This window comes from Haemaphysalis longicornis, unplaced genomic scaffold, assembly GCF_048455015.1.
Source record: "Haemaphysalis longicornis isolate Haplotype H1 unplaced genomic scaffold, Haemaphysalis longicornis Haplotype H1 scaffold_1, whole genome shotgun sequence".
NCBI classification, from domain to species: Eukaryota; Metazoa; Arthropoda; class Arachnida; order Ixodida; family Ixodidae; genus Haemaphysalis; species Haemaphysalis longicornis.
The window spans coordinates 68,950,946-68,974,892 of NW_027526203.1; the positions used below are offsets into that span (position 1 = coordinate 68,950,946).

A 23,947-nucleotide genomic window follows, 5' to 3' on the forward strand; every position below is an offset into this window, starting at 1 on the left:
AATCATTGTCTAGCACCCAGACGTATTGCAGCACCTGGGTACTCATCAGATAAGAACAACAATTCCTTGTTGGCTGGGTGCACCAGTGAGTGAGTGAACTTACCGCCATAAGTGATCCGAATCAGGCTAAAAGCTCTACTGAGAAAAAAAATGACATCATGTGGCAATGCAAGTACCTGCTACCACCCAAAAAATGCGCAAAGAGAAATGGCCCATACAGCCGCTGAACTGCTGTAGAAAATTTGGCTATGAGGAGGCATGCCAAGCAGCAAGGCTCATGAAAGATAACGCGCCCACATACATCACACTTTGCAACTGCGTGATTTATGTACATAAAATTTGTAATTCACTGAGTTCTACTCCTTTTCCTTTTTATTATACCGTCTTCGCCTTCTACGGATAATGAGCCACAGATTGGCTCCTAAGTTTGCATTGGTGTTGGCTGCTACGACTTGCAGCATGCCACAAAAGCTGGCGAAGCACAGCTGCGCCAGGAAGGAGATGGCGGTATGGCCGTACCCTCAGTCATGGCGGTGTGGTGCACTTCACTGTAAACCTCATGTGAAGAAGCGAACTATAGCAAATGCATGTCTGTCATGCCGAAAGTGACACTGAAACCCATTTATTTGGCACACCTTTTGTGCAGTAACACAGTGCAGTCAGCTCAAAGATGGGGTTGCAGTACTAGGAAGGACAGGCATGCAGGAAGGGTGTGGTACAGTTTCTTACCCCCCCCCCCCCTCCTTCCCTCTGCTAGCCCTACCTTCCCCAGGTCCAGGAAGCCCTTGCTGCGCAGCACCCGGTCGAACTCTCGTGACATGAGGCCCGTGCAGTCGTGCAGCAGCCGACTGGCCAGTGACAGGGCCGACTCGGCCCACCGCACACGCGGCAGAGTCACGGAGAGCCGCTCGCAGTTCAGCGCCATCTCGATGGCCGTGTCAGCCGTCTGCACCAGAAGAGGGTCGCCCACAAGGTGTCTCTGCCAATGCATCCCCGACACACGGCGGAATCAAAGTCACAGACAGGGTACACCCCCACAAAATCTTGGGCATTTCAAACAGCGTTGCCGTCCTCCGATAGAGACATTTCCCGCTTGTCCCTGATCAGTCACGGACTTTTGGTTGTACAATGCGCATTCTACAGACCTGGTGCAAGGGAATAAAGCGGTGAATAGTATTCTAAATTCAGCCCGTAAGTTGCATACCTTCCCTGCAGCCTGTAATCACTGGCATGCCTTCCATGCGGGCCTCTCTGTATGTATACGTGTATGTAGCACATGCAGCTCCACTGCTTCGTGCGGCACGCTCGCCAACTTGCACAGCATGAGGTAGGGGGACGGGTGGGGGTGTGCTCTTGTGCAAGCACAGGGTGTGTACTGATATTGCCGACTCTCCGTGCGCATTCCATTCACTGGCAAGACAACCTGCAGATGCTGCCGTTTGACCACAGTTCCTGCCAGCACTTCTGAGACCTCACGGAGGCGAAGGACAGTTGCGCAACTGCCAGGATGCCATGCAGCCGTGTTCGGCCAGGCAGCAATGCTCAATTCGGGCCCACTGTATCTCGTTGCGTGCAGTGCCCTGCAGGCTAGGGGACAAGTCATCACCACAGAACCGGTGATAGGCCTAGCTCACCGGTAGCATGGTGTGTCCTACAGGGAGCGAAAATGCCGGCTAACTAGCCAGTTTGCAACCCTGACAACCACTAAGTGTTCGACCCACCAACCGGATGCACACGGGCCTCAAAGGACCAAGACAAATGAAAGGGCGTGGTTGACCATAAACATGCAAGTAATCATAAGGCAAGGCAGTTGCAACGCAAACAGGCAAAATATACAATATACTACACAAGCGTGCGACATCTCAACCAGTGGTCAATTGGCACTACCGGGAGGGTCAGGCGGCCACTCACGAGGCTGGCCTGCCACAAAGGCCTCACCTCGACAGCCGAGCTCAAGACAAGCTGCCGCCCCTACAATTAGCGTGGTATAGGCCATCAAGTAGCCAGCACCCTCAAGACATTTCCCATGCCACTTGCCAGCTTAGTTAAAATTTCTGCCTCCACAGGAAGCTTTAAACTTAGCTGCCACTGGCCGGCACAATAACTCGCAAGCAGCTGCCTCAATTGCTCTTCAGAGAAGCAGTCCTTGTCAAATCCCCTCTCCCATCTCACTGCTTTTTTGCAGTGTTTAGTTGTGCATGTATCGCCACTCCTTTCCCCCATGGCAATATGTCAATCCTTTGCATATTTTCGCGCTCTTTATCTTTTGGTGCCCCACTTGGTTTTTACACTGTATTTTCTTTACCCAGCTAACAGCCCCTTCAAGAACCTTTTCTTAATTTTACAAGTGTCTTCACTTTTCTTTTCAATTAATCTGTCCAAACCTTTGCTTGTCCCATTATGAAAAAAAGTAGTGGTGTGACCCAGGTGGCCATAAAAACACGTTGCGGTACGCGCAAGGTGAGCAATGAAGAGCGGATGCTGACGCATTGTACACAGAAAAAGAAAGCTAGAGGTCATGTGATTCCTTTATATACATACCTTACAACATTAGCTTTATTGCTTTGCAAGCACAAATTACAGTAGGAAATAAAATTTTGTTGCAGAAACCTGTGATATAATCACCATTTGTGCTCACAAATTTCTTGAAAAGCCTACTCTGAAATTGTTTATCAAACAATTTAATGTTGCAATGCTCTTGACTGCAGGCCAGGTAATCAGGGCATTGCTCCAGTAGATGCATTCTGTGGTGGCACCCAATTCAAAGTCCGCAACCAGAATTCGCATGTTTCGTTTCATTTTTTTCTTCTGGTAAAGAAAGGTCAAAAGTCACACAAAAAACAGAGCTAATTATTGCTTTCACTATTCACAATATGTACGCATAGCTGAGTTGCTCACACAGCTGACACATGGCACATTTTATGTGCTCAGCCAATCAAGTCCCTGTGGCCAGTAGTGCTGCAAGCAGGCACTTTTAGTAGCTCCCCTGCTCTGTTCGCGCCACTGGAAAACCTCCCAGTTGGCTGGGATGGTGGCCCGAGGGGAATGAGACTGGATGCAGGAGCAGCACTTGCCAGTGCCTGGAGCGTGGCCTCGTAGCACTGCTGCTGCCAGTGGTCAGGCACTGTGGCGAAGGCGCGGTGGGGCCACACGCGCACGTAGTGGCGGCCCGCCCACTGCACCGCCCGCGCCTGCAGCTCCCGCAGCCCACTGCAGCAGGCGGCCATCTGCAGGCACTCGGAGAGCCCCGCAATGCACTGGCCACACGGCTGCACGCGAGGGAGCAAGGACACGAGCTGGCCGCTGCCGCCCCTCAACAAGCCACCCCCCCCCCCCCCTGCAGGCAGTAACGCCCACCTTGTGGAAGAAGTGGCAGCAGTGCGCGCGCACATGCGCGACCACCACTTGGCGCAGGCTGTCCACGCCCAGCACCTCAGCCAGCAGGGACAGCTCTGACAGGTGCACCTCCCGTGGGGGCGTGGCCGTGCCCCCGTACAGGTGCTGCAGCGCAAACAGCACTGCCCCATGCGTGAACCTGCACACATGGGGTCAACACTGCCTGAAGACACCCTCCAAATTCTGGACCCCTGCTAGGCACTGGGACGGAATACATCAAGGAGGAACCACTCAGGAGAACATTACAGGGCCAGAGTGCTTCCAACAGTCGCATGGTACATGCGCAACGAGAGTGTGAAAAAGATTGCACTACTGCTCATCAACACTTGGTTTTGGCATTACAAGAGAAGTGAGATGGCAGGATCACGACAGATGCATTTTCCTTTTTATCAATGAACTGTAGAAACCATAACAACGAATGCCAAACAAACATTTTTTATAAAACCAACTTTGATGTAACAGGCTCATGCAGAGCGTTGTCCACGCTCTTATTGTATGGCACCACATTATCACGAAACAAGTCTTTCTTTATCTGCTGCACCTGATAACGTAGTCGCACCCTGATAACGTTGTTGCGCTCAAGATGCTCTAGTCAGCAGTTTCTACATAAGAAAGCCCACCCATGTGCTGACATAGTCCCCAAGTCCCCAGTTGACCCCTTTCGTAAACCTGTTATGTCAGTTTTTCAGTTTTTCTGATTAGTATATGACACACAGAAAAAACTATGAACTTGCCTAGCTTCACACTCCTGCACACCAAGATAATGCTTTGTTGACCAGAAGGTATTGACCCTGCGGCACTCCGGAAGCTGCATTATCACCCACTTGGGATTGTTATCAGGCACTTGAGGTAATTTTGGTCTCAACTCTTTTTATACCTTCATACTAGTCTCGACGACCTGCCCTTCCCTCAAAATCAGCCTTTAAGGTTCCTGAAAGACCCTGGTTGTGGGGACGTCTCCCAGGTAAAGTGCATTCTGAAGACACAAAGCATGGGAGCAGTTAAAGGGGCCCTCAAGCAAGTGTGAGACGGGGGGAACGATGGCACCACCACCACACTGTGGAGGCATACAGGGGACTCAAAAACCCTCATTACACTAATACAGAAACCTTTGTGGCTGAAGCCACTACATGCAATGAAAGTTGACCCCATGTAAAGTGTGTACAGTATCATGAATAATAAACTAATAATTGCAGGATAGTGTCTGATGTTTGTTTTATGCCATTGAAAAAATCTTCGAACCATTTTAAATGATCTTATTTGTCTACAGACTATAGTTGCAAGCATGCTTGAGAAATAGCAAATTTCAGTTTTCTTGTAAACTGTAAATATTGGCTTCGATTAGAAAAAAATTCCCTTCAATTTGCAACTATTTGAACGAAATAATTATTTGCTTCGTATTCGCTTCAAAATAAAAAATCATGGTGTACGGCCTGGGTTGGGTGTCAGGAAAGGTGTCTCCAGGCAAGCTACAGACACCCACTCACGGAAAATATCTACAGCATGCCGAAAGGGCGAAATTAGGAAGCCTGACTGGGAAAAGCCGAGGATATGAGTGCCTAATTTACCTGAGCCACTCGGGATTTGTGGGCAATACGTGCATCATCTAGTTCGTGATATGGGATGAGACTTGCAAAGAATGCTCAGAGAGCCTAGCAGGATTACAGGTGAACATAAGCAAGTCAGATGATAATGTTAAAGCACCGCCTTCAGTTTAGGCGCATGAATATAGCCATCTTGAACCCCTTTCCCATGACGACTGAAACCACAGGAAGAAAATTTGGCACAGAAATAGTAAGAGCTGGAGTGCACTCGGCAAGCACTCTGAAGTAATGAACAGCCTTTGTGAGGAAGGAATACAAATCAATGCGCAAAATACTGGTGCCCACTAATGGGGTACAGAAACTTGGAATCTAATCACTGTTAAAGACCTCAACAACAACAACAAAAAAAAAGCTTCGGTCGGCCCATAAACATACGAATCATGACAGTAACACTTATGGTAAACAGCAATCTGGGTAATGTGAAAGTTTGGGTTAGTTGGTACTTCATTGAACAAATGTTTATAGCATGAAAAAAAATGGAACGAAGGACGAAGAGTGGACAAGCGCTTGTACGTGCCACCACTCTTGATTATAGTTTTTCTTTGCGCTGCAAGCACTTGTTCAAGGCAGTCTGAAATTAGACAGCAAACTTGGGTGAAAGCCACTGTAGCTCAGGTTAACAAGAAAATAGTGCAGTTGGGCTGGGCACGGGCACACGTGCGAAGTGGCAACCAGTGGACCACTGTGGAGCACGCTGCTGGTGTTTGATGCCATCATGGTTAAGAAGTCCCAAGTGGACTAACGTTATTGCTCTATTAAACTATTCCTGAACACCTAGAGCTGAGCAGAGAAAACAGCCGCACCCATCCATGCTGACGAATTCCTCCTCGGCAGCAAATTCTTCCCGCAGGATGAGTGAGAAGTAGTCGGACCGTGATGCCAGGATGAACCTGCAGAACATCACAAACGCACCACAGGAGTCAACGATGGCACGAACTTTGGCCTTCAAGGGAAGGTGAGCCTGGTTGAAAAATTTGACAATTCCAGAACTTCATTGTACCAATAATAGCCGCACACAAGAACTTTCAGCAGCCTGAGTTCAATAGTAGGAAGGTATGCTTCCCTGGTTCACTTTCTAGCCTTTCTGGAACTTCTTTTTTCTTGCTTCAATACTGTTTTCTTCCAACTATGGTCACTTATTTCCCACCTGTTCTGAAAAATGCCCATTTCATATAATCTAATCAATCTTGCAATATTTCCAAACGGCGCCAAACCGATAAGAGTCACCATTTTCTGGGGCGTAGCCAAAAATATTCTGCACTCACAATTCTCGGCACTTATCCTCTGCACCATGGCAACATTATCAAAACATGAACTCCAGCAGAACAATACTTGGCCTAGTTGGCACATTATGACAATTAAAGCCTGTGCAAACGACATTTAGGGTCGTCTTATTGCATTGGCTTTTTGCTTCTTTTTGTTTTTGTTTTGATTTTTTTATTGGTTCAATTTCCATCGGTAATAGAGGAGGAGAGGAAAAAAGCTGTGCGAACAGCTTGACAGGTCCCCTCTTCCCTCCTGGCTACAGCAATCGTTTCTGGCAAAAACAACTGCAATACCTCGTTCCCCATATCGCCTCCTCCCTGCTTTCTGCACATGCGTAGCATACTTTTCCCCATTTCTACTTGCATGTAAAGGTTCAAATGAGATCTCCAATTGTTAGTCTCCACCATGTCCTTTGCACAGTGTCTTAGTGCTGTCACACCTTGAAAACATGCAGGTGTAGTCATGTGAGTGCCCCTTTCAGCAGTAGAGGACTCAAAAGAACCAGACGGTTAACACGCAAGTGTAATTCTCCTCCAACGTTCGTTCCACCACTGTGTGAATAGCAGCAAGGTATGTGTTGAACCACAGCACAGGCCACCAAAGTGAGGACGAAAGACAGCAGGATAAGCAACAAAGCACTGTTTGTGCTTCTTTGTTTCGTCCTAGTTTGACATGCATCACCAACTTTGCCAAGTTTTAGAGGGGACGCATTACAATCTCAGATTCCCTGCCAAATTCTAAGCAGCTGGGATTTTCTCGGAATTCAGCGACACTGTCCAGTGTCTACGCAGAGGACTCGCACATGTTGCAGGACAGAATGATCAACTCACATTCGGGATCTATACGAGTTTTGTCGCTTGCGAGTTCAGCATTTCTGTGGGAGTTGTTTAGGAACGGCTAGGCTGCCATCTGTGAGAAGCAGCTTTACAAGAAAACGTTCACCCAGAAACAAACCTCTTCTCAGCCAACATTGATTAAACGAACCCCACGTGAGCAGTCTCAATGGTGCTTGTGGACTGGCACACAAAGCAAGCAGCCAATGCCCTCATTGTCCTAAAGGAATGGGAGCAACAAAGTGCACAGTACACGATGGACCGCTTATAATGCAAACCAATGAAAGTCCCCACTGTAAGCAGTACAGCGCTATAGCCAAAGCGTGCACAAACCATGCCTACCCTCCAAGCATTCTTCATTTACCATCACTGAAACAAATGCCACTTAAAACAGATGCACAGTTTATTTCCAGTCGTTTCCCCATCCCCTACTGCTGCATGCACAGTTCTTCAGAATTGCAGATGCAGCTGTCATCCTTTTTCTTGGAAGAATTGAAAGGCATTTGAAAGAATGGATGCAACAGTGGCAAAAGCCCGGCCGCTACTGCTGGTCTAACGTGATCAGAACAAAGGCTTTTGTTACTTTTTCTCTCTCCCTTCTTTTTAACACGAAAGGCAGTTTCTTATTGAAACACTCCACAAAAGCCAAATCACGGTGTGGCAGCTCGCTATCTCTCGAAGATGTGCCAAGGGAAAGAGCGGTTGTGGTTATCACACATGACTCCAAACAAAACATGTGACTGAAAATCGGCTGTACCTTTGCTTTTCCGCATAGAGGAGCGCACATGCTGCATCTTTTGGCTCGCTTTTTTCTAAAACGACACACTAGAGGCTGCAGTTCCCCAGAGGAACATCACTAGAATCAATGCTGTGCTCCAGGCAACCGCATTTGGAAGGAACACTGAAGTGATTCGTAAACATTGTGGGACTACTAGCTCATATTGCAGTTTGGAGCCCCTAGGCCATGTTCCAGCCTCTCTGGGTCCGTTTACACGACATTATTTAGTAGAAAAATCAATTCGAAAGTGCTGTCCTCCTCTCTGCATCCTCCTAGCCAATTTTCTATGACGTTTCGCATGATGCTTAGAGTTGCAGGCTAGAAGTAAAATGGAGAGACAAGCTAGTTGGTGAGCGTGCATCTGTGAAATTCAAGCGTGAACAGAACAGGGGCAAGAAAGCGGTGGTGTCGTCAGTTGCGCCGGCTGAAAGTGCCGCTGGTGTCATCTCCTTTCTTGTCCCTGTTCTGTTCGCGCTTAAATTTCAACGATGTTGCAGGCTTAGCTTGACCACCTAATGTGCGACTTGCTGACCCTCTGACATATTCAGTCAGCCGGTCGTCGCTGGGTCGTTGCAATTAATTCGCTCAGTTAAAATTAAGCCACGACAAGGTTTGTGCTCGGAAAAAAGTGGCTTTAGTTTGTTAGTTTGTAGACTGTATCAAGCTTAGTAAAGTCTATGAAATCAAAGTAGCTGCACAAAAGTGCATATGCAACGCTTCACTGACTTCGCTTCACTGGAGCTGTTAGCTGCATATGCCTGTGCGACTGGTATGCTAGTAGAAAATCTAGGGACAATTAAAGGCAAGAGAAGAGTCAGTAAAGTTATTATAGGTAATATGGAACTAAAATCAACTGAAACTTTTACTTTAAAACGTAAAACGAAGGTACGAGAAGCACTTTTTGCGCAGGGTGCACTAGTACAGAAGTCAGCAGCCCGACCGCGCATTTGCGATTGCTTTTCATAACTAAGGAATGCAGTCGGTAGTCATAAGCTATTCGTGGGGATTTGTGGGACGCTTACTGACCAAATGTTCTTCAGAAAATAGTCATCTAAGCTGCTGGGGATGCAGAAAATAAAAAAAAATTGGCCGCATATCTGCACTGCAAATGTCGTCAAAAGACTATAGTTTTCTGCCACACCTGCTACAGTTAAACCTGGATGTAACGAACCTCTATGCAACGAATTCCTGGGTTTAACAAAGTTTCTCAATTCCCCATTTTTTCCTTCATTAAAGCCCATGTGCTTGCGACCTCTATGTAACGAAGGAGTTAAGATGGCTAACCTGAATGTAACGATTTCGCTACGCCGATGAGTCAAGGTTTTTTGCTCTTCTTCTGAAAACTCAGCTGGCAAAATGCACTAATTTAACGAATTTCACCCGCACCGCAATCCCTCCGGCGTTTCCACATGTGAGTGCGGTGTCAGTTAGGTGCTGGGCGTGCCTGTCAGTGTGTAGTCGCATGTGTCCCCTGATATCTGTGGTATGGGTTTGTGGGTGATGAGTTCTGCTGCCTGAAAACGACAAGATTTGTCTGTTCAAGACAAGCTCACAATATTAATATTCTTTCTCCTCCGGCGAGAAAGAAGAACGTCACTGCCCGGTACAGTGTCACAGCTAGCATCCCTTCAACAATTTTGACTGCGGAAAAGAGCATGAAGTTCGCGAAAAGGCGTCCTTTCAGCATGTTTGTTCCTTGAAACGGGTTACGGCACCGAAAAGTATCAAAAAGCAAAAGCAATACTTAGTTACATTTGTGAATTCAGGGTTCGTGTAGTAGCAGCAAGCGCAAATCACGCATTTTTTCAGTGCGAAATATTATATCCTTGAACAAGGGTGAGTTCAGCATCCCTGATGCATAGCATATTGGTTTCGGTTCTGCTTCATTCCCGTGAGCTAGATCTAACTCGAAACCTGCATGTGACGAAAACCTGCATATAATGAAAAAATGCGAATTTTTGTCAACTTCGTTATATCCAGGTTTAACTGTACATAAGTCCTCATCTCTCCCTCACCCACCCGTGATGCTCTTCCCCTACCATTTCTGCCGTGGCATGATACATGCAATAGAGGTTTGTTTAACCCTTTCGTGACTGCGCCTATTACCATCAATAGTATGTTATCGATGAATACAAATTTAAATCTTGCTCTCCAAGTGCTTCTAGATAGCTAACGCTATCTAAAGGGGAAAAGAGAACATATTTCATTAGTTTGCTTTTGAGTTTCGTTTCTCCGCTCCAGGGAACATGCTTTGCAGTCGGGAGCACGTGGTTTCGGTTGCCGCGTCGATGCCACTCGCCGACGCTACAAAACAACAGCGAATTTCGGCGGATTCCGATGAATCTGAGCTGTAAGCTCCGGATGATGGTAGCACCACAGACATGTCAGACGACCTCGATTTGTCAGCCTTCAGTACAGACGGTGAAAGTGCATCAAATCGCCCCAGAGCGTCAGCAGGTATCCACCAGCAAGTTTTGCTCTCTCCTCGGGTCATTCTATCGCTGCCGTGCGTTGATGTCAACATATTCGGCCTGTTCTAGGTCACTGCTCTTATCTGAAGGGTGTCGGCTTCGTTCAGGCGGGACCCCTTGGCGCCGGCTGCACAAAGTGGGGCCAACCTTTGTTTCACCGCGTCTTCACGCGGTGGGACGATAAGCACTAGTGCTTATATTTTTTTATGTATGTAAATAAATTTTGTACTCACAGAGCTCATATTTGCAGTATTGTTCTGTAAGAGCCTTGCATTCAAAGCACATATTAAAATTTTTTTTATGTTTACCCTGCACAAAGGAGCATTGATGTTTTCATCATTTTTTTCCTTTTGTTACTTTTTGTTTTGATAATTTTTTGATAATATTTGTAGTTCTGCTGTCTGAAATTAATAAAGTTGGAAAGCCCTATCCTTCCTCTATTATTTCATACCTTACACTTTAGCATCAGTCATTTCCCGTGGCAGGCAAGAAATATTACTCGAACCACACAAAAACAACCAATTTTTCCACGGTCATGAAAGTGTTAAGTCTACATTTTTACCGCATTCGCTCTGTTGGAGTATCCTGTGTTGGTAACTCCTCCGCACCCAATGTATGGAGCATGGTACGGACTAATGCACGAATAAGTACAATTTCGTCGCCGCGTACAGTATAAAGAAAGCAGATACGAATGGCAGAGTGAACCACCAAAGATAGTGCCAGTGAAACTGGTGGCTCCACCTGGCAATGGCATTGGGAAACACATGGAGCTGATTTCTTTTTAGTTTATTTCTTGCACGACCCAATCTAACTCATTGCAAATGATATATGTACTTAGCATGCAGGCTTCTAGTTTCCAACAGGGTATGTTCACTGTAATAATGAACTGTCCGTTTGTGTTTTCAAACTTGGAAATACTTTGACAATATTTGAAATATTTACCCGCCCATACTGCATACCAATTTTCCACACGACAGGCAAATAAATAACAAAACAAAATATAAGATACCCTCATGTTTGGCGCGGCCATCACAGTGTACCGACGATTAAGGTGGGATAAATTTTGGACGCAGATACCATGTCGGTGCCCCCTTGTTTTCCTTTAATTAATGCATATTAACGGTCAATGCCAGATCTAACCAAACCCACCCGAACAGCACCTGGTCGACACACAGTGACGAAAGAAGCTGGCGATAAATAAGCGCAAGGATTGGATGAACTCTGGGAAATTGCAACAGGAAATTGCATTATGCTAGAGAGGCTGCAGAAATGGGTAGCAGCGCTCAAGCTGTTGCAGTGCCAGCTGGAAGCAAGAAAGGATCATGCATTCCTGTTGGAGGAGGAGAGTTGCAACTGGCTCCTGAGACTGCGTGCCCCTTGGCTCGCTAGCGCTGGAGAACACTTGAACTACTCACTGATTTTTAATGCCAGGTTGCCTTGGCACTTGCATCATTTGCCCACACCCATTACTGTCTGTCTGTTCAAGAAGTGAACACCAGAAGGGGGGGGGGGGGGGTGTAAACATAACCCATGGGATTAGAAGGTGTCAAACTCGTTTGATTGATTAACATGCGACAATGGTGCACTGCAGGATGCATAAGTGTTCCCGGTGTACAACTCCAGCGGTGTGCGAACTGCTACAGTGCCTTTTGCAAGCAAGGATGTTGGCCCCAGCTGCCGCGTCCTACCTGTGTGCCCCAATGCGCTTGCCCTCCACACAGATTGTGACGTCCGTTTCCACCTGGCCGATGAACATCCTCAGCAGGTCACCGCCCAGCTTGGAGCAAGCCTCCGGTGCCTCCGAGTCGGGCATCCTTCGGTCAACACTTGATAGGCCACTCACTTCGGAGACCTCCGAGTAGACCGTCTCAGAGTCGTCCTCACGATCCCCTCGCGGCGAGGATGGAACAGGCATCTGCTGAACAGAAAGGGCAGGCTTGGTTTGTCCTCCCGTGACTCTCCAGGTGGCTCGCTTGGGTGTCTTCCCCAAGTCTGCCCCCTGAACCACAAGCACTAGTCCTCCCTTTCTGCTTCCAGGGTGCTCACAAAGAGCTCAAGTTAATAGCACCAGAGGCTGCTCACTCCACCCAAACAACCATGCTGATTTCTTTCCCCATGAGAAAAGCATATTCATTCCCCTTTTCTAGCACTCCATTACCAAGGCTCACTGAATTTTCCACAGCAACAGAGTTGAGAACCATCCTCTAACACAGGGGTTCTCAAGCATGTTGGTCCCAGGGAACCCTGCTGAGCTTCGTTAAGTGCCAAGGAACCCCCCCCCCCTCCCGCCATGTTTCATTCTGTTCATGCTACATTAACGTGCAATAAATTCAAAAGCAAGCAAGGGTAGGGTATCGTTTTTTTTCCCCCGTCGACTTTACGCGAATGCGTACGCTAGCGGCACCTATCTCCAAACAGGAGAAATGCACATGGGGGTAATATAAGACCGAGATTCAAGTGAAATAGTTAAACCACGTGGCCCGTTTTCGGAGTCTGGCTGGCTACAAGCTGCTGGCGAGATTTATTGCGCAGCTCACGCGCTTCTGTTATGCGCCGAGATGTGCTTACTGACACTCGGGCGTGAGTAATGGAGGTTCCTTGGATCGATCGCACCTCAAGTTCACCATATAAGACTTTGCGACTGCAGAACCAGGGAAAATTTATCAGTGGCTCGCGGAACCCTGAGGAGGGGCCTGCGGAACCCCTAGGTTCCGCGGAACCCACTGTGAGAAACCATGCTCTAACAGATCACGTGTCCACCTCCACAGCCACTACCATCTGCTCCTAAACTTCCTTGCCATGTTTCTGCACTGATATTACTGACCTCGCTTATGTTAATTTCGGCTCAATAGAGAATTTCCCAGAACCGTATCTCTGTTTTTGTTTTTCGCGCTGCTGTTTTCGGTGTTTCGCCCAGATTACCACTCATTTGCCAACTGTGATTTTTTGCTTCCAATTCTGGTTTCCTTTTCAAACTCGTCCTAATTCTGCTCCCCCAGCACCCTGTGGCTCTTCATATTGCCTCACACACTACCTGCCACCGCGACAAGGTCTACGTTTCCTTTTCTCATCTAGCCATTCAAGATGGTTATTTGGCACGTATCCAACACATAGACGACTACACATTTCTACGAGGCCCCAGTTGAGCAAGGACCTTACTTTGAAGCACAAATACCCCCAGTGCTGATGACCAATAAGCGTTCAGCACCTGCAAATCACCAGCTGGTTCCTTTGTAGGCTACCGCAGTCTTTTAGGGGAAACGTGAGAGCAAGGACAATGTTCAAACATTGCATAAAATGGACCACTGAAAGCCAAATAAACTGAATTGAAAGGAAAGCCCCATTTTCCCTCTGCTTTTGTCTGCAATACTAGATTAATGCCACATTGCTGCCCCTTGCCAGCTTAGCAAACTTCACGATAAATGCTGAAAACTTTGTCGCACCCTCAGACATTTACAGTTTGCAAGCAAAAAACCAACCAGGCAGCGAAGTTTTTGTTTGCACTAAGCACCCAAAGTATTCTTCAATGCCCACATATACATATTCATTTCTTCCCTCGGAGAAATGTCACTACGTCCTCAGGTGTCAGTTGGAGATATTTTCCGAGGAAGCACGCAGCCGCTAACCAAACGTGATTTTTTCAACTGTCTGAAATGTACAGAAATTAAAGATGTGCCCTAGATCAATCAACAGAATGGCATTTCTCAAATGCTTTTCCATCTCCTTTTGGAGGGAGGGGTAGAGTTGAACGACCTGGAAACAAACTCGCATCATGTGGACACAGGCAACAAATATTGTCCCACTGGTGAATTTTTCAGCCTACTTGAGCTGCCTTTATGCTTTACAGCCACCACATTTATGCAGGATGAAATGTCCTACAAATGTCCCTCATATTGGTCTGGCTCTCGTTCCTGCATATACATGCGCAGCCAGTCTTTCGAACGCGTTGCATGGTTCTATTTTGTGCGAGCTTTCTAGAAGATAATACTGCAAAACAAAACATTTATTACAATAAAAATAACCACTACTAAATGCTCAGCACTCTAGAGAAAAAGAACTATCGGGAAGGTAAATCAGATAATTTAACTTTGCTCACCATACAAACCAGTGGCGTAGCCAGAAATTTTTTCTGAGGGACATTACTATGCCCCACAGGTAAAAAATTTAAAATGACACCCCCACTGCCTATGCCCCTGATACAAACCCTACAAACAAGGCCCTTATGAAACATGCAAGTGGAGCTGAGAATACGTGGGGCTCCTTTATTATCAGCCACCTGCTCGTCACGGAAATATGTGTTAAAAACAAATGTCGGATTGTATCTCGGACATCGGCGGTGAGCACAGTAATGGCAACCCGAGAACCCCAGTTATGCCCTGGCCTGCACACACCTTGGGTCGCTTGGCAGCGGTCGCAGGCGGCTCTTGAACTTTGCCAGCAGCGGCCTCTGGTGTTGCAACCTCGGCTGGCGGCGGTGAGGAGCCCCGCACACTGCCGTCCCCCCCGAGCGGAGGCCCCGTGCTGCTGGGCTGGTGGGCCTCTTTGTCACTCTCGTGTTCGAGAGAGTCGCTGTCCTGGCCGCCACATGGCCTGCGAAACGTCAGGGCATCCACGTCCTGCGGCCGCGTCGAGGCTTTGACGGGGGCCTCGCCCCGCTTCCCGGCCGGCTGGGCCTTGCGCCGCAGGATGGGGCTCATCGGGAGCAGGCACAGGTCGGCAGCCGGCTCCAGGGGCAGCCGCCGGGGAGAGGCCTCCTCGGACACGACCAGGATCTCTTCCCGCTCAAAGTGCTCCCACATGCGGTGGTGGCCGGGAGGCCCGTCCGCCGCTGGGTGGCCCTGGTAGCTGCTGTAGGCCTCCTGGGCGCTGACCACACTCGCGCCGTGCTCGTCGTTGATGTCAATGAACATGGAGAGCGACAGGGAGCGGGGCATCGGGCCCACACGGCCCGAGTGGGGTTGCTCCCGCCCGCCCTCGTCTGCCTGGCTCATGTCGATGTAAAACGGGAACAGGGCTCCCTTGGCAGACGTGCTCGGGGACTGAAGGCCCGAGTCGCTCGTGCTGGGAGGGGGCTGCCGGGGGACGTAGGAGACTGGCACGGGGGCCGAGCTCTTGTCGTGCAGGAAGAAGGCAGCCATCGGGGTCTCCTTCCCCGGACTGGCGGCACTCCACTTGTCAATGGCCTCCTCGAGGGGCATCTGGCTCTGCAGGTCAAACGTTCCACTCCGAACCATGCTGCTGCTCATGCTTGCAGAGCCCTCGTCGCACCGTTGGCCGTGGTCGCACAGGCTGTCCAAAGGTTCTTCCCCCCCATTGCCGGTCGTCGCAGTGCCCCGCTCAGCACCGTCATTCACAAAGCGCAAGTTCTCCAGCGAGTCCTCCGTCAGCCCCAGTGAACCAATCGGGGGGCCATCTGTGCCGGCGCTGTCCGGCACCGCTGGCCGGAGGGCGGTGCCACTGGTGTCACCCCTGGCGCCTTCAAAGTCACCACCATCGTCATCCTCATCAGTGGAAGGAGCATCATGTGAACGCAGGGCTCGAAGTATGTCATGTTCCTTCATCCGAATGTCGTCATCAGAGTAGATGCTCCTGTGTGAAACACCAACCAAACATTTTCACTAGAGAATGCTGGCACAAGGTCAATACTGCCATGAGCAGAACACACAAAAACATGACAGGTGGTTTGGCTGTGCCAATTCCTGCTGATAGAATAGCGTCAACCAACACAGTACTATGGGTGCACGCTACTGCATGGGTGGTACACTGTGCTAGGCTTCTGAGTATGCCTGGCACAATTTCTTCACTCAGGCATTTCTTGTAGTCGATCCTCCTCATGCTTGTGCACTTTGTAATTGATTGACTAAACTTTAATAAAGGGGTGCTGAAAGGCATCTTCAGCACACTAAATTAACTAGTGCAGTCGCTACGTTGGGTGCTCAACGTCATCTGTGCCAAGTATAATTTTACGTGCAGTGGAATGCTCACACTTTCATCGCAAAGTTTATCGCCCCTTTCCCATCCTTTCCTGCATTTTTTAGACACCACCATTTAAAGGAGCCATGAAGAGAAAACACAAGTTTGGTTCATTCAAAAGATTGTCTCGTTAGAATCATACTGACACCACTTTTAACGTAAACTTCGCTCAAATAAGCTACATAATTAGGAAAAACGGGAATGGTCATGCGACCCACCAGCTCATTTCCCGCAACAGAACCTATGATGTCACATGAGCTAAGCTCTGCGATTGGCAGAGGCTGGCAGAAGCAGACGCAAATTAGGTAGAGCTTACAAACTAGACGAACGAGCGATTTGCGCTTAAATTTAGGGCACATTCTTTACAAAGCAATATGAATGATGGGACAAACAGTGGAAGTTACGAAAGCACATGTAAACATAGAAGTACTGATGCGTTCTGCTGTTCGTACTGCGCACAGCATGCTTGGTTTAGCTGCACAGCACTACGGGGCTTGGGGTTGTCACAGACGACACTGGCCGATTGACGCAAGCAACGGTGTCTTACGTGACCCCATTTGTCGAGCAAGCACTGTTTCAGGGAACGAATATTTTCTCCCAGAACAAAAACAAGCCAGGTTTAAATGCGGGCAAAAACAAACCAAACGCTTGCCACGGTATGGTGGCGCCATCTAGGTTACGGAACGTAAAGAAACGCGGGAACAAACCAACACCACTGTACAGGGTGGAGACAACCTTTGAACGGTCCCGTGCCGCCGCAATTGGGCCAACGGGCTCAACGCGTTATTCTTTTCGTTTCCCACGATACCTAGCAACGCGAAACAGACAATATGATTCAAACTTCTTCAGTAAACCGCGTTGCGGCGATAATTTTAGCGCGGTTTTGACACAATGACTTGCTTCGGCGGCGAGCGAGCAACCGAAAATGGCGGCGCCAGCGTATACGTGTCTCTGCCCTGTACGGCGGATGCGTGAATGAAGGTACTCTAGGCTGCAGAGCGGTCGGTTCCTGTGATGTCATTTGGGACCACGAAAACGCACGATTGAGCGGGAAAATCAAAATTTTAACCTAAATTGTTTAATTCCTCAGTGAATAAAGCATCGTTTGTATCCGGAGAAGCGCTGGGGGCACTATAAAACACGAAATCTTTCGAATAAAACCAACTTGCATTTTCTCTTCATGGCTCCTTTAAACGCGTGTACATCCCCGATTCTCCCATGTGTGTCACGAAGCAGAGGTCCTGCTATTAGACGGCCTTTATTCTATTATAGAAGGGTCATTTGCTCAGCATCGGCGGGTTACTAATTAACCTTTGGTTAATTAGCCCTTCCTGCAACAGCCTTACATGCTATCATGTTTGTCTATATTTACAGTTTTTACGCTATTAACACGCTTCTCGTTACAACACATGGGTGTGCACCACTGGTTTGCTGTGTGCCTTCCTAGGAAGGCCGTTCATCGCAACTAATAAAGCAGTTCGAACCGGCGCATTTTGTACACGGTCCTCTCCGCTTTAAAATGTCTCTTTGACATGCTGTTGGCGGGAATTATCACACCGCAAAACAAGACCCGGCACCGGCGGGGCCACTTGTGAGATGGCGTTGTGGGATACACAATGTGTGGTGTGCGAAAGAGGACAAGACACATACGATCCTCCCCGTGCAGCTGATAAAGCATTCCTAACCAGCGCATTCATCACGAATTCACCACTTTAAGCTGTCCTTCTGACGTGTTGCCTGTAATGTTCACAGGCCCTAAATATGTGGGTGGCTGTTTCTTCCAGCTGCATACAAAAAATACATCTTCACTCCAGGCTTTGAGTTCCAACAGCGCAAGCGGAAAGTGCCATTCACATTGGTCATCTTCCACAGTTTACCATGCCGGGAAGGTGCCAGTGGAAAGCAAAGTGTAGTATTGGGCGAGTTCGTGGTTCATCCTAACAATACAGCGCAACAGAAACAAAGACTTAAGCTAAGGCACACAAGACGAGCGCTCGTCCTGTGTGCTCAGCTTACATCTTGTTTCTGTTGTGCTGTATTGTTAAGACACCAGTGGAAGCCCGCCATACAGAAGCCAGAGAGAGCGAGCGTGGTGTTTCCATTTCAAGTATCACTGGCATCACCTCCCAGGTGTGTGTGCCCTTGCTGCGCCGTCAATGCAGTTGCATGGGCATCCACGATATGTCATTCCTCCCTTCTTAGACAAAGTTTTTGTAATGATCAGGTGGCCGTCTGACCTTTGGAGGTCACAGCTGTTGAGCTGTGTGTGGGATGGATGAGAGCTCATCTTGGTATGATGCCGGTACCTCTTTTGACCCAAAGACGTCATGCGCAAAGCCCCATATTCTTGGTTGTTGCGAAGAGTGGTCTGCCTGGCTTGAGGTTCTCCATATATGTGATCCATATAGCGCCGTACTACGTCTCCAGTAGGACTTTTCACGAGCCATATGATCGTGAACTGATGCGTCGTAGAAGATCGCCTAGAATCCAGTCTGGTTTCTTCCAGAATTGGCAGATGAGCACACTGTCTCCCTTCGAGAAGAGCCGTGTCTTGCCAAGTCCACTGTCAGTTTTCTTTATTTCATTTCCCATCGGGTGGAAAGGTTTTCGGCCGAACATCGCTTTTGCGGGTGTTGTTCCCGTTCCGCTGTGGACTGTCGTATGCTGCCGAAACGAAAAGTGGGAAATCCTGCATTGTAGGCTGCTTGTGTCGTCTAGAAGCAGTGCCCTCTTCAACTCAGCAAGATAATGGTCCATGTCTTGTCTGTTGGTAGCAGGATTCTATGCTGCGGATGTTGTGGCTTGTACTCCATTCACAATTCCTTGATTTTGCTTGAGACAAAAGCAGTCACATTGTCGGACACAACTTTTTCGCTATGCCAAATGTGGCAAACAAGCTCCGTAGCATGTCAATAACGGCTTCTGATGTTGCTTGTGTCCCGTGACGAACTTCCAACCCATTTGGTGAAGGCGTCCACCACAAGGTAAGTATGTCCATCAGTTGGACCAGCAAAATCGACATGTAGCATGTGCCACGGCATCTGTGGCCATTCCCAAATTGAAATTGGTGCCTTTGGTAGGTTTCGCTGCGTTGCTTAGCATTCGTGGCAGAGTTGTACTGTCTTCTCGACCTCTCTGTCAAGACCCAACCACAAAATGTAACTGTGTACTTTTCTTTATCGCGACAATGCTTTAGTGACCTGCATGAAGTAGCTCCAAAATGTGGGACTGTGTGGCACTTGGTATAATGAAGCGTGATCCCCATGTGAGGCATTTATTAGGCAAAGCACCTGATTGAAGAGACCAGGCAGTGTGGGCATTTAGAAGGTGGCTCCTGAAGATGGCGGACTGATTGAGAAATGCGAGTGCAGAAGCTTGAGCTCTAACAGTGTCATCTTCATGCTATAAGGCTGTCCATCGCATGTGGTGCGAACCCCCTCCGCAGGTTAATAACATTTACAAAAGGTGGGACAAAGGGATTGTCGCGGTATCATTGCGACAATCCGCACTGAGCTAAATGCACCATCTGGTCATTTGTGGAGACAGCTGTTGAGCTGTGCGCTTCTTAGGACCAAGTATGCCAAGCAGAGGTTGGTGATCAGTAATGAACGTTTTTCTTCTAGCGATGTACTTGTAGAATTCTTGAGCAGCAAGAACTATTGCAAGCCCCTCTTGGCCAAGCAGGGTGTAATTCCGCTCTGCTAATCCCAGCATTCGTGAAGCAAATGCGATGGGGGCCTCTCAGTCATCGTCGTCACGTTGAGAAAGAATGGTTCCCACACTGTATGGTGAAGCATCACAGGATATCAGGTGCTCTTTCCTGTCGTTGTAGTAAGCCAATAAGGTCTGAGAAGCACTTTTTCAATTGCTGAAGTGCTTTCTATTGCTTCGTTTCTCATCTCCACATGGTGTTCTTCTGAAGCAGCTCATATAGCCATCAGGCGATGCTTGCCCGGTGCATCAGGAATTGGTCATAGAATGCAAGCATTTGAAGAACAGACTGTAGAGCTTTCTTAGAAGTTGGTGCTGGAGCATCCATGATAGCCTTGACCTTCTCCTGGGTTGTGTCAACTCCCAATGCATTGATCCGGTGAACCAGAAGGAAAACTTCGTTGGCTCGAACACAGCACTCATCCTTTCGAAGACAAAGACTGTGTTTGTCCAACCGCTGCAGCACTTCTTCCAGCCAGGCGTTGTGTTTGGCGGCATCTTTTCTACTGACAATGATGCCGTCCAGGTATGCCTAAACACCTGTGATGCCAGTTATCGCAGAGTCCAAAACGCGCTGAAAATGGCTGGTTGCTGCAGAGATGCCAAATGGAAGCCTGACTTTGTAGAGCCCTTTTGGCGTGTTGAGAGTCAGTAACTTGGCTGTTTCTGGCATGAAGGGAAGTTGTTGGTATGTACATTTCAGCGCAAAAAAAGATGGACTAGAAAAGACACAGCACAAGATCGCTACTACAATTGAAGTTTATTAAAAAAAGACACCCACTCATAAACACGCTAAGGAGAGATATGACTGAAAAACAGAAAAGGAAGGAACATAAGAAAGAGGTGACGTCACATGAGATAAAATTTGGCACACTCAGACACACCCTTCAACAACGTGTGCACCAGCAACCTCAAGTTTGGCTGAAAGGTGCAAAGATGGCACACTGATACACTTGTCATGCACTGTGAATATTCACTGCTTCCATTATTTCCCTGGTGCGCTGGTCTCTCACCCTGAACCTAGATGGCACCACCACACCGCGGCAAGCCATTTTCTGCCTTTGGTTTGTTGATGATGATGATGGTTGGGGTTTTTTGGCGCAAGGCCGACTAAGGGCAAAGAGCGCCAAAGGAAAGTTGTTTTGTGAGGACGAAGTGACATTAAGTGTAAAATATTTAACTAAAATATACGTGAAATGACATAAAAGGCAATGAAGATGACTGGTGTAAAGGGCCAGGGTTTTAACATGCATGGTAAGAAATGAGGTGTAAAAACTTGACATCGCTAAGAAACTTAAAAGTACACTTGTGGGTGATTATGGGGTCATCCCCTAAAAAGTACGATGGGTGTAGTGGAATGCGTTGTCTGTATAGTTGTGAGAAGTGTCTGTGTCGTGTTGTTTATAGTGCCTTTTATTGTATGAGTATATGGGTTACGGATAGGCCCTCTCCACACCCGCTGCACATGAGCCTTGGAGATCCAGTGAGCAGGTGCGAGTGTGTGGCCTATCCGCAACCTTGCTAAGGTTACTTCGGTGTGTCTGTTGGGTGAGTCAGTTGTGTATCGTCCCAAGTGTGGCTTTATTACATGTAGTTTGTTGTCTGTCTGTTCATTCCATTGTGCTTGCCATTTGTTACGAAGGTGTTGTCGAATTTGTGGCTTAAGGTCACTATGTGGTAGTGTTGTTATGTCTACTGTGTTGCTGAGTGCGGTGGCAGCGGCCTTCTCATCAGCAACCTCATTGCCAGCGATCCCAGCGTGGCCTGGAACCCCGCGCAAGACCAGAAAGTTTTTGGTAGGGGTGTGCAAATGCCGAATAGTAACTTTCGAATCGAATATCGAATATCAATTTTTTTTTTTACAGGCCTTGATTTTTTACTCGGAACATTGCTGGCGCTAGGCGGGACAAGGACGACGATTTACACACAACTGGAGCGCAAACTAGTGCGCTCCAGTTGTGTGTAATTCGTCGTCCTTGTCCCGCCTAGCGCCAGCAATGTTCCGAGTAAGAAACCAACTAGCCCCATTTCAAGCTTGATTTTTTATAGGTTTTTGTGCAAAAGCAGAAGCTACTTCGCATGTTCGGGAGACATGACATTCTTTTTCAACCTGGAGAACGCACTTTTCAACTCACATTGGCGGTACTCCAGGAATCCGGAGGGGGCACGATACATACGCATGTGGGAAAAAAAAAAAAAAGACTTGCACTGGAGCTGCGGGACTTCAATCATAGGCAACGACTATTCAGAGCCTTGTAACTCAGAAGCGAGCACTTGACGCGAAAGCAATCATGGACCACGATAAGGCACTTTTTCGGAAGCACATAAGCAGCGTGAAGCGTGAATAATATGTAGCGGAAGGAAAGCTCGCACTACAGTCGCCGTGCACAAGCCAGTGCTATCCACTGTGGTTTAAAAAACAAGTAAACACGCAGTAACCATACAGCAACTGCATTAAAAACAGCCAGAACCGCTTTTCATTTTAAATGAACGGAAGCGCTGTCAAAACGGCGGTGGTCTTTACCGGAAGCTGCCCTAACATGTAAACATCCGGTCGCACGATTCAAAATTGCGGCCAGAGTTGACGGCGACGGCTTGGAAAAAGATCTTATCGACGCAATCACAGATTACTCCGTGCAGCGGGACAAAATTTACAGGCTCTGCAAGGCGCGCTCGTCGAAATAGCGATTAGGATGAAACTTGCCGAGTAGACTGTGTAACAGCAGTGCGTTAGCAAGCGCTGGCATCTCTTACTTTCGCAAAGCCAGGGAACGTTCGGAAACTCACTCGACTATTTGAAAAAGCGAATAGGAAATATTCGATTTGCGAATCGAATTATTCGCGGAGGTACTATTTGATTCGCATCCGTATTTGATTCGTATTTGCACACCCCTAGTTTTGGGACATATATAGACATGATAGTGTTGAGAACCATATTGACAATTCTATTTTTGCACGGCTTGTGTGATGCCGATGCGCGCACCACGCTCAAGGAAACAGTATATATGGTGGACTTCGGAATTTTGTGTTCAAGAATGTGTTGTGCAATGAGTAAGATGCCATATGCTTCAGCTGAGTAAATTGTGGTGTATGTGCTCATGGTTCTGCATGCATCAGAGTTTGGCCCATGAGCAGCACAAGACACCACGGTTGCAGTTTTGGATGCGTCAGTATAAAACTCTGCACATTGATACTTATACTGCAGGCACAGGAAGTGCTGCAAAATAGCAGTTTGTGGTACCCTGGTTTTATCAATTTTCATGAAGGACAAGTCACAAGATACAGGTTGAAGCTGCCAGGGTGGTAAAACGTCAGTAAAATAAGATGTGGAAATGTCTAAAAAGGAGATGTTGAAACCCAAAGCTTCCTGTCTTACTCTAAGTGAGAACGGCAAAGAAACGGACGGGCGATTTACAAACAGTAGAGATGCGGATGTATAATTAAAAACAGGTTTAAAAGGATGGTTATTCGGCGATGAAATTTTAAAAGCGTAGAGCAAGTCCATGTACGTTCGTTGGTAATCAAGGCACCATTTGTTACATCCAACATATAGACTCTGGGCCGGACTAGTGTGGAACGCACCTGACGCAAGGCGAAGGCCCAAATGGAGTACTGGATCAAGCATCTTTAGGGTTGTTTTTGATGCTGACCCATACACGACACTACCGTAGTCTAACTGAGACCCGACTAAGGCTGGAAAGACCCAGAGAAGCAGTTCTTTGTCTGCTCCATATGATTGGTGGGAGAGGACCTAGAGAATGTTTAGTGTTTTGAGGCATTTATGTTTTAGTGCTTTGATGTGTGGGATGAACGTGAGCTTTTCATCAAATATGACACATAAAAACTTGTGCTCCCTTTTCACAGGACTAGATGCACAGTTAAGAGTAATCTCAGGGTCTGCATTCATCCCGCACT

General features: G+C 47.8%; 1 protein-coding gene across 1 annotated transcript in view; it reads right to left on the reverse strand.

Moving 5' to 3' along the window:
• The window catches only part of LOC144177141 (uncharacterized), a 70,823-nt gene that overhangs the window by 40,956 nt on the left and 5,920 nt on the right, over positions 1-23,947 (reverse strand). The window contains exons 3-8 of the mRNA XM_077705253.1: positions 14,740-15,937; positions 12,037-12,263; positions 5,804-5,890; positions 3,358-3,535; positions 3,075-3,269; positions 764-946 (exon numbers count right to left, since the gene is read on the reverse strand). Of these exons, the coding sequence (XP_077561379.1) occupies positions 764-946; positions 3,075-3,269; positions 3,358-3,535; positions 5,804-5,890; positions 12,037-12,263; positions 14,740-15,937 (2,068 nt within the window). The remainder of the gene's footprint in view (positions 1-763; positions 947-3,074; positions 3,270-3,357; positions 3,536-5,803; positions 5,891-12,036; positions 12,264-14,739; positions 15,938-23,947) is intronic.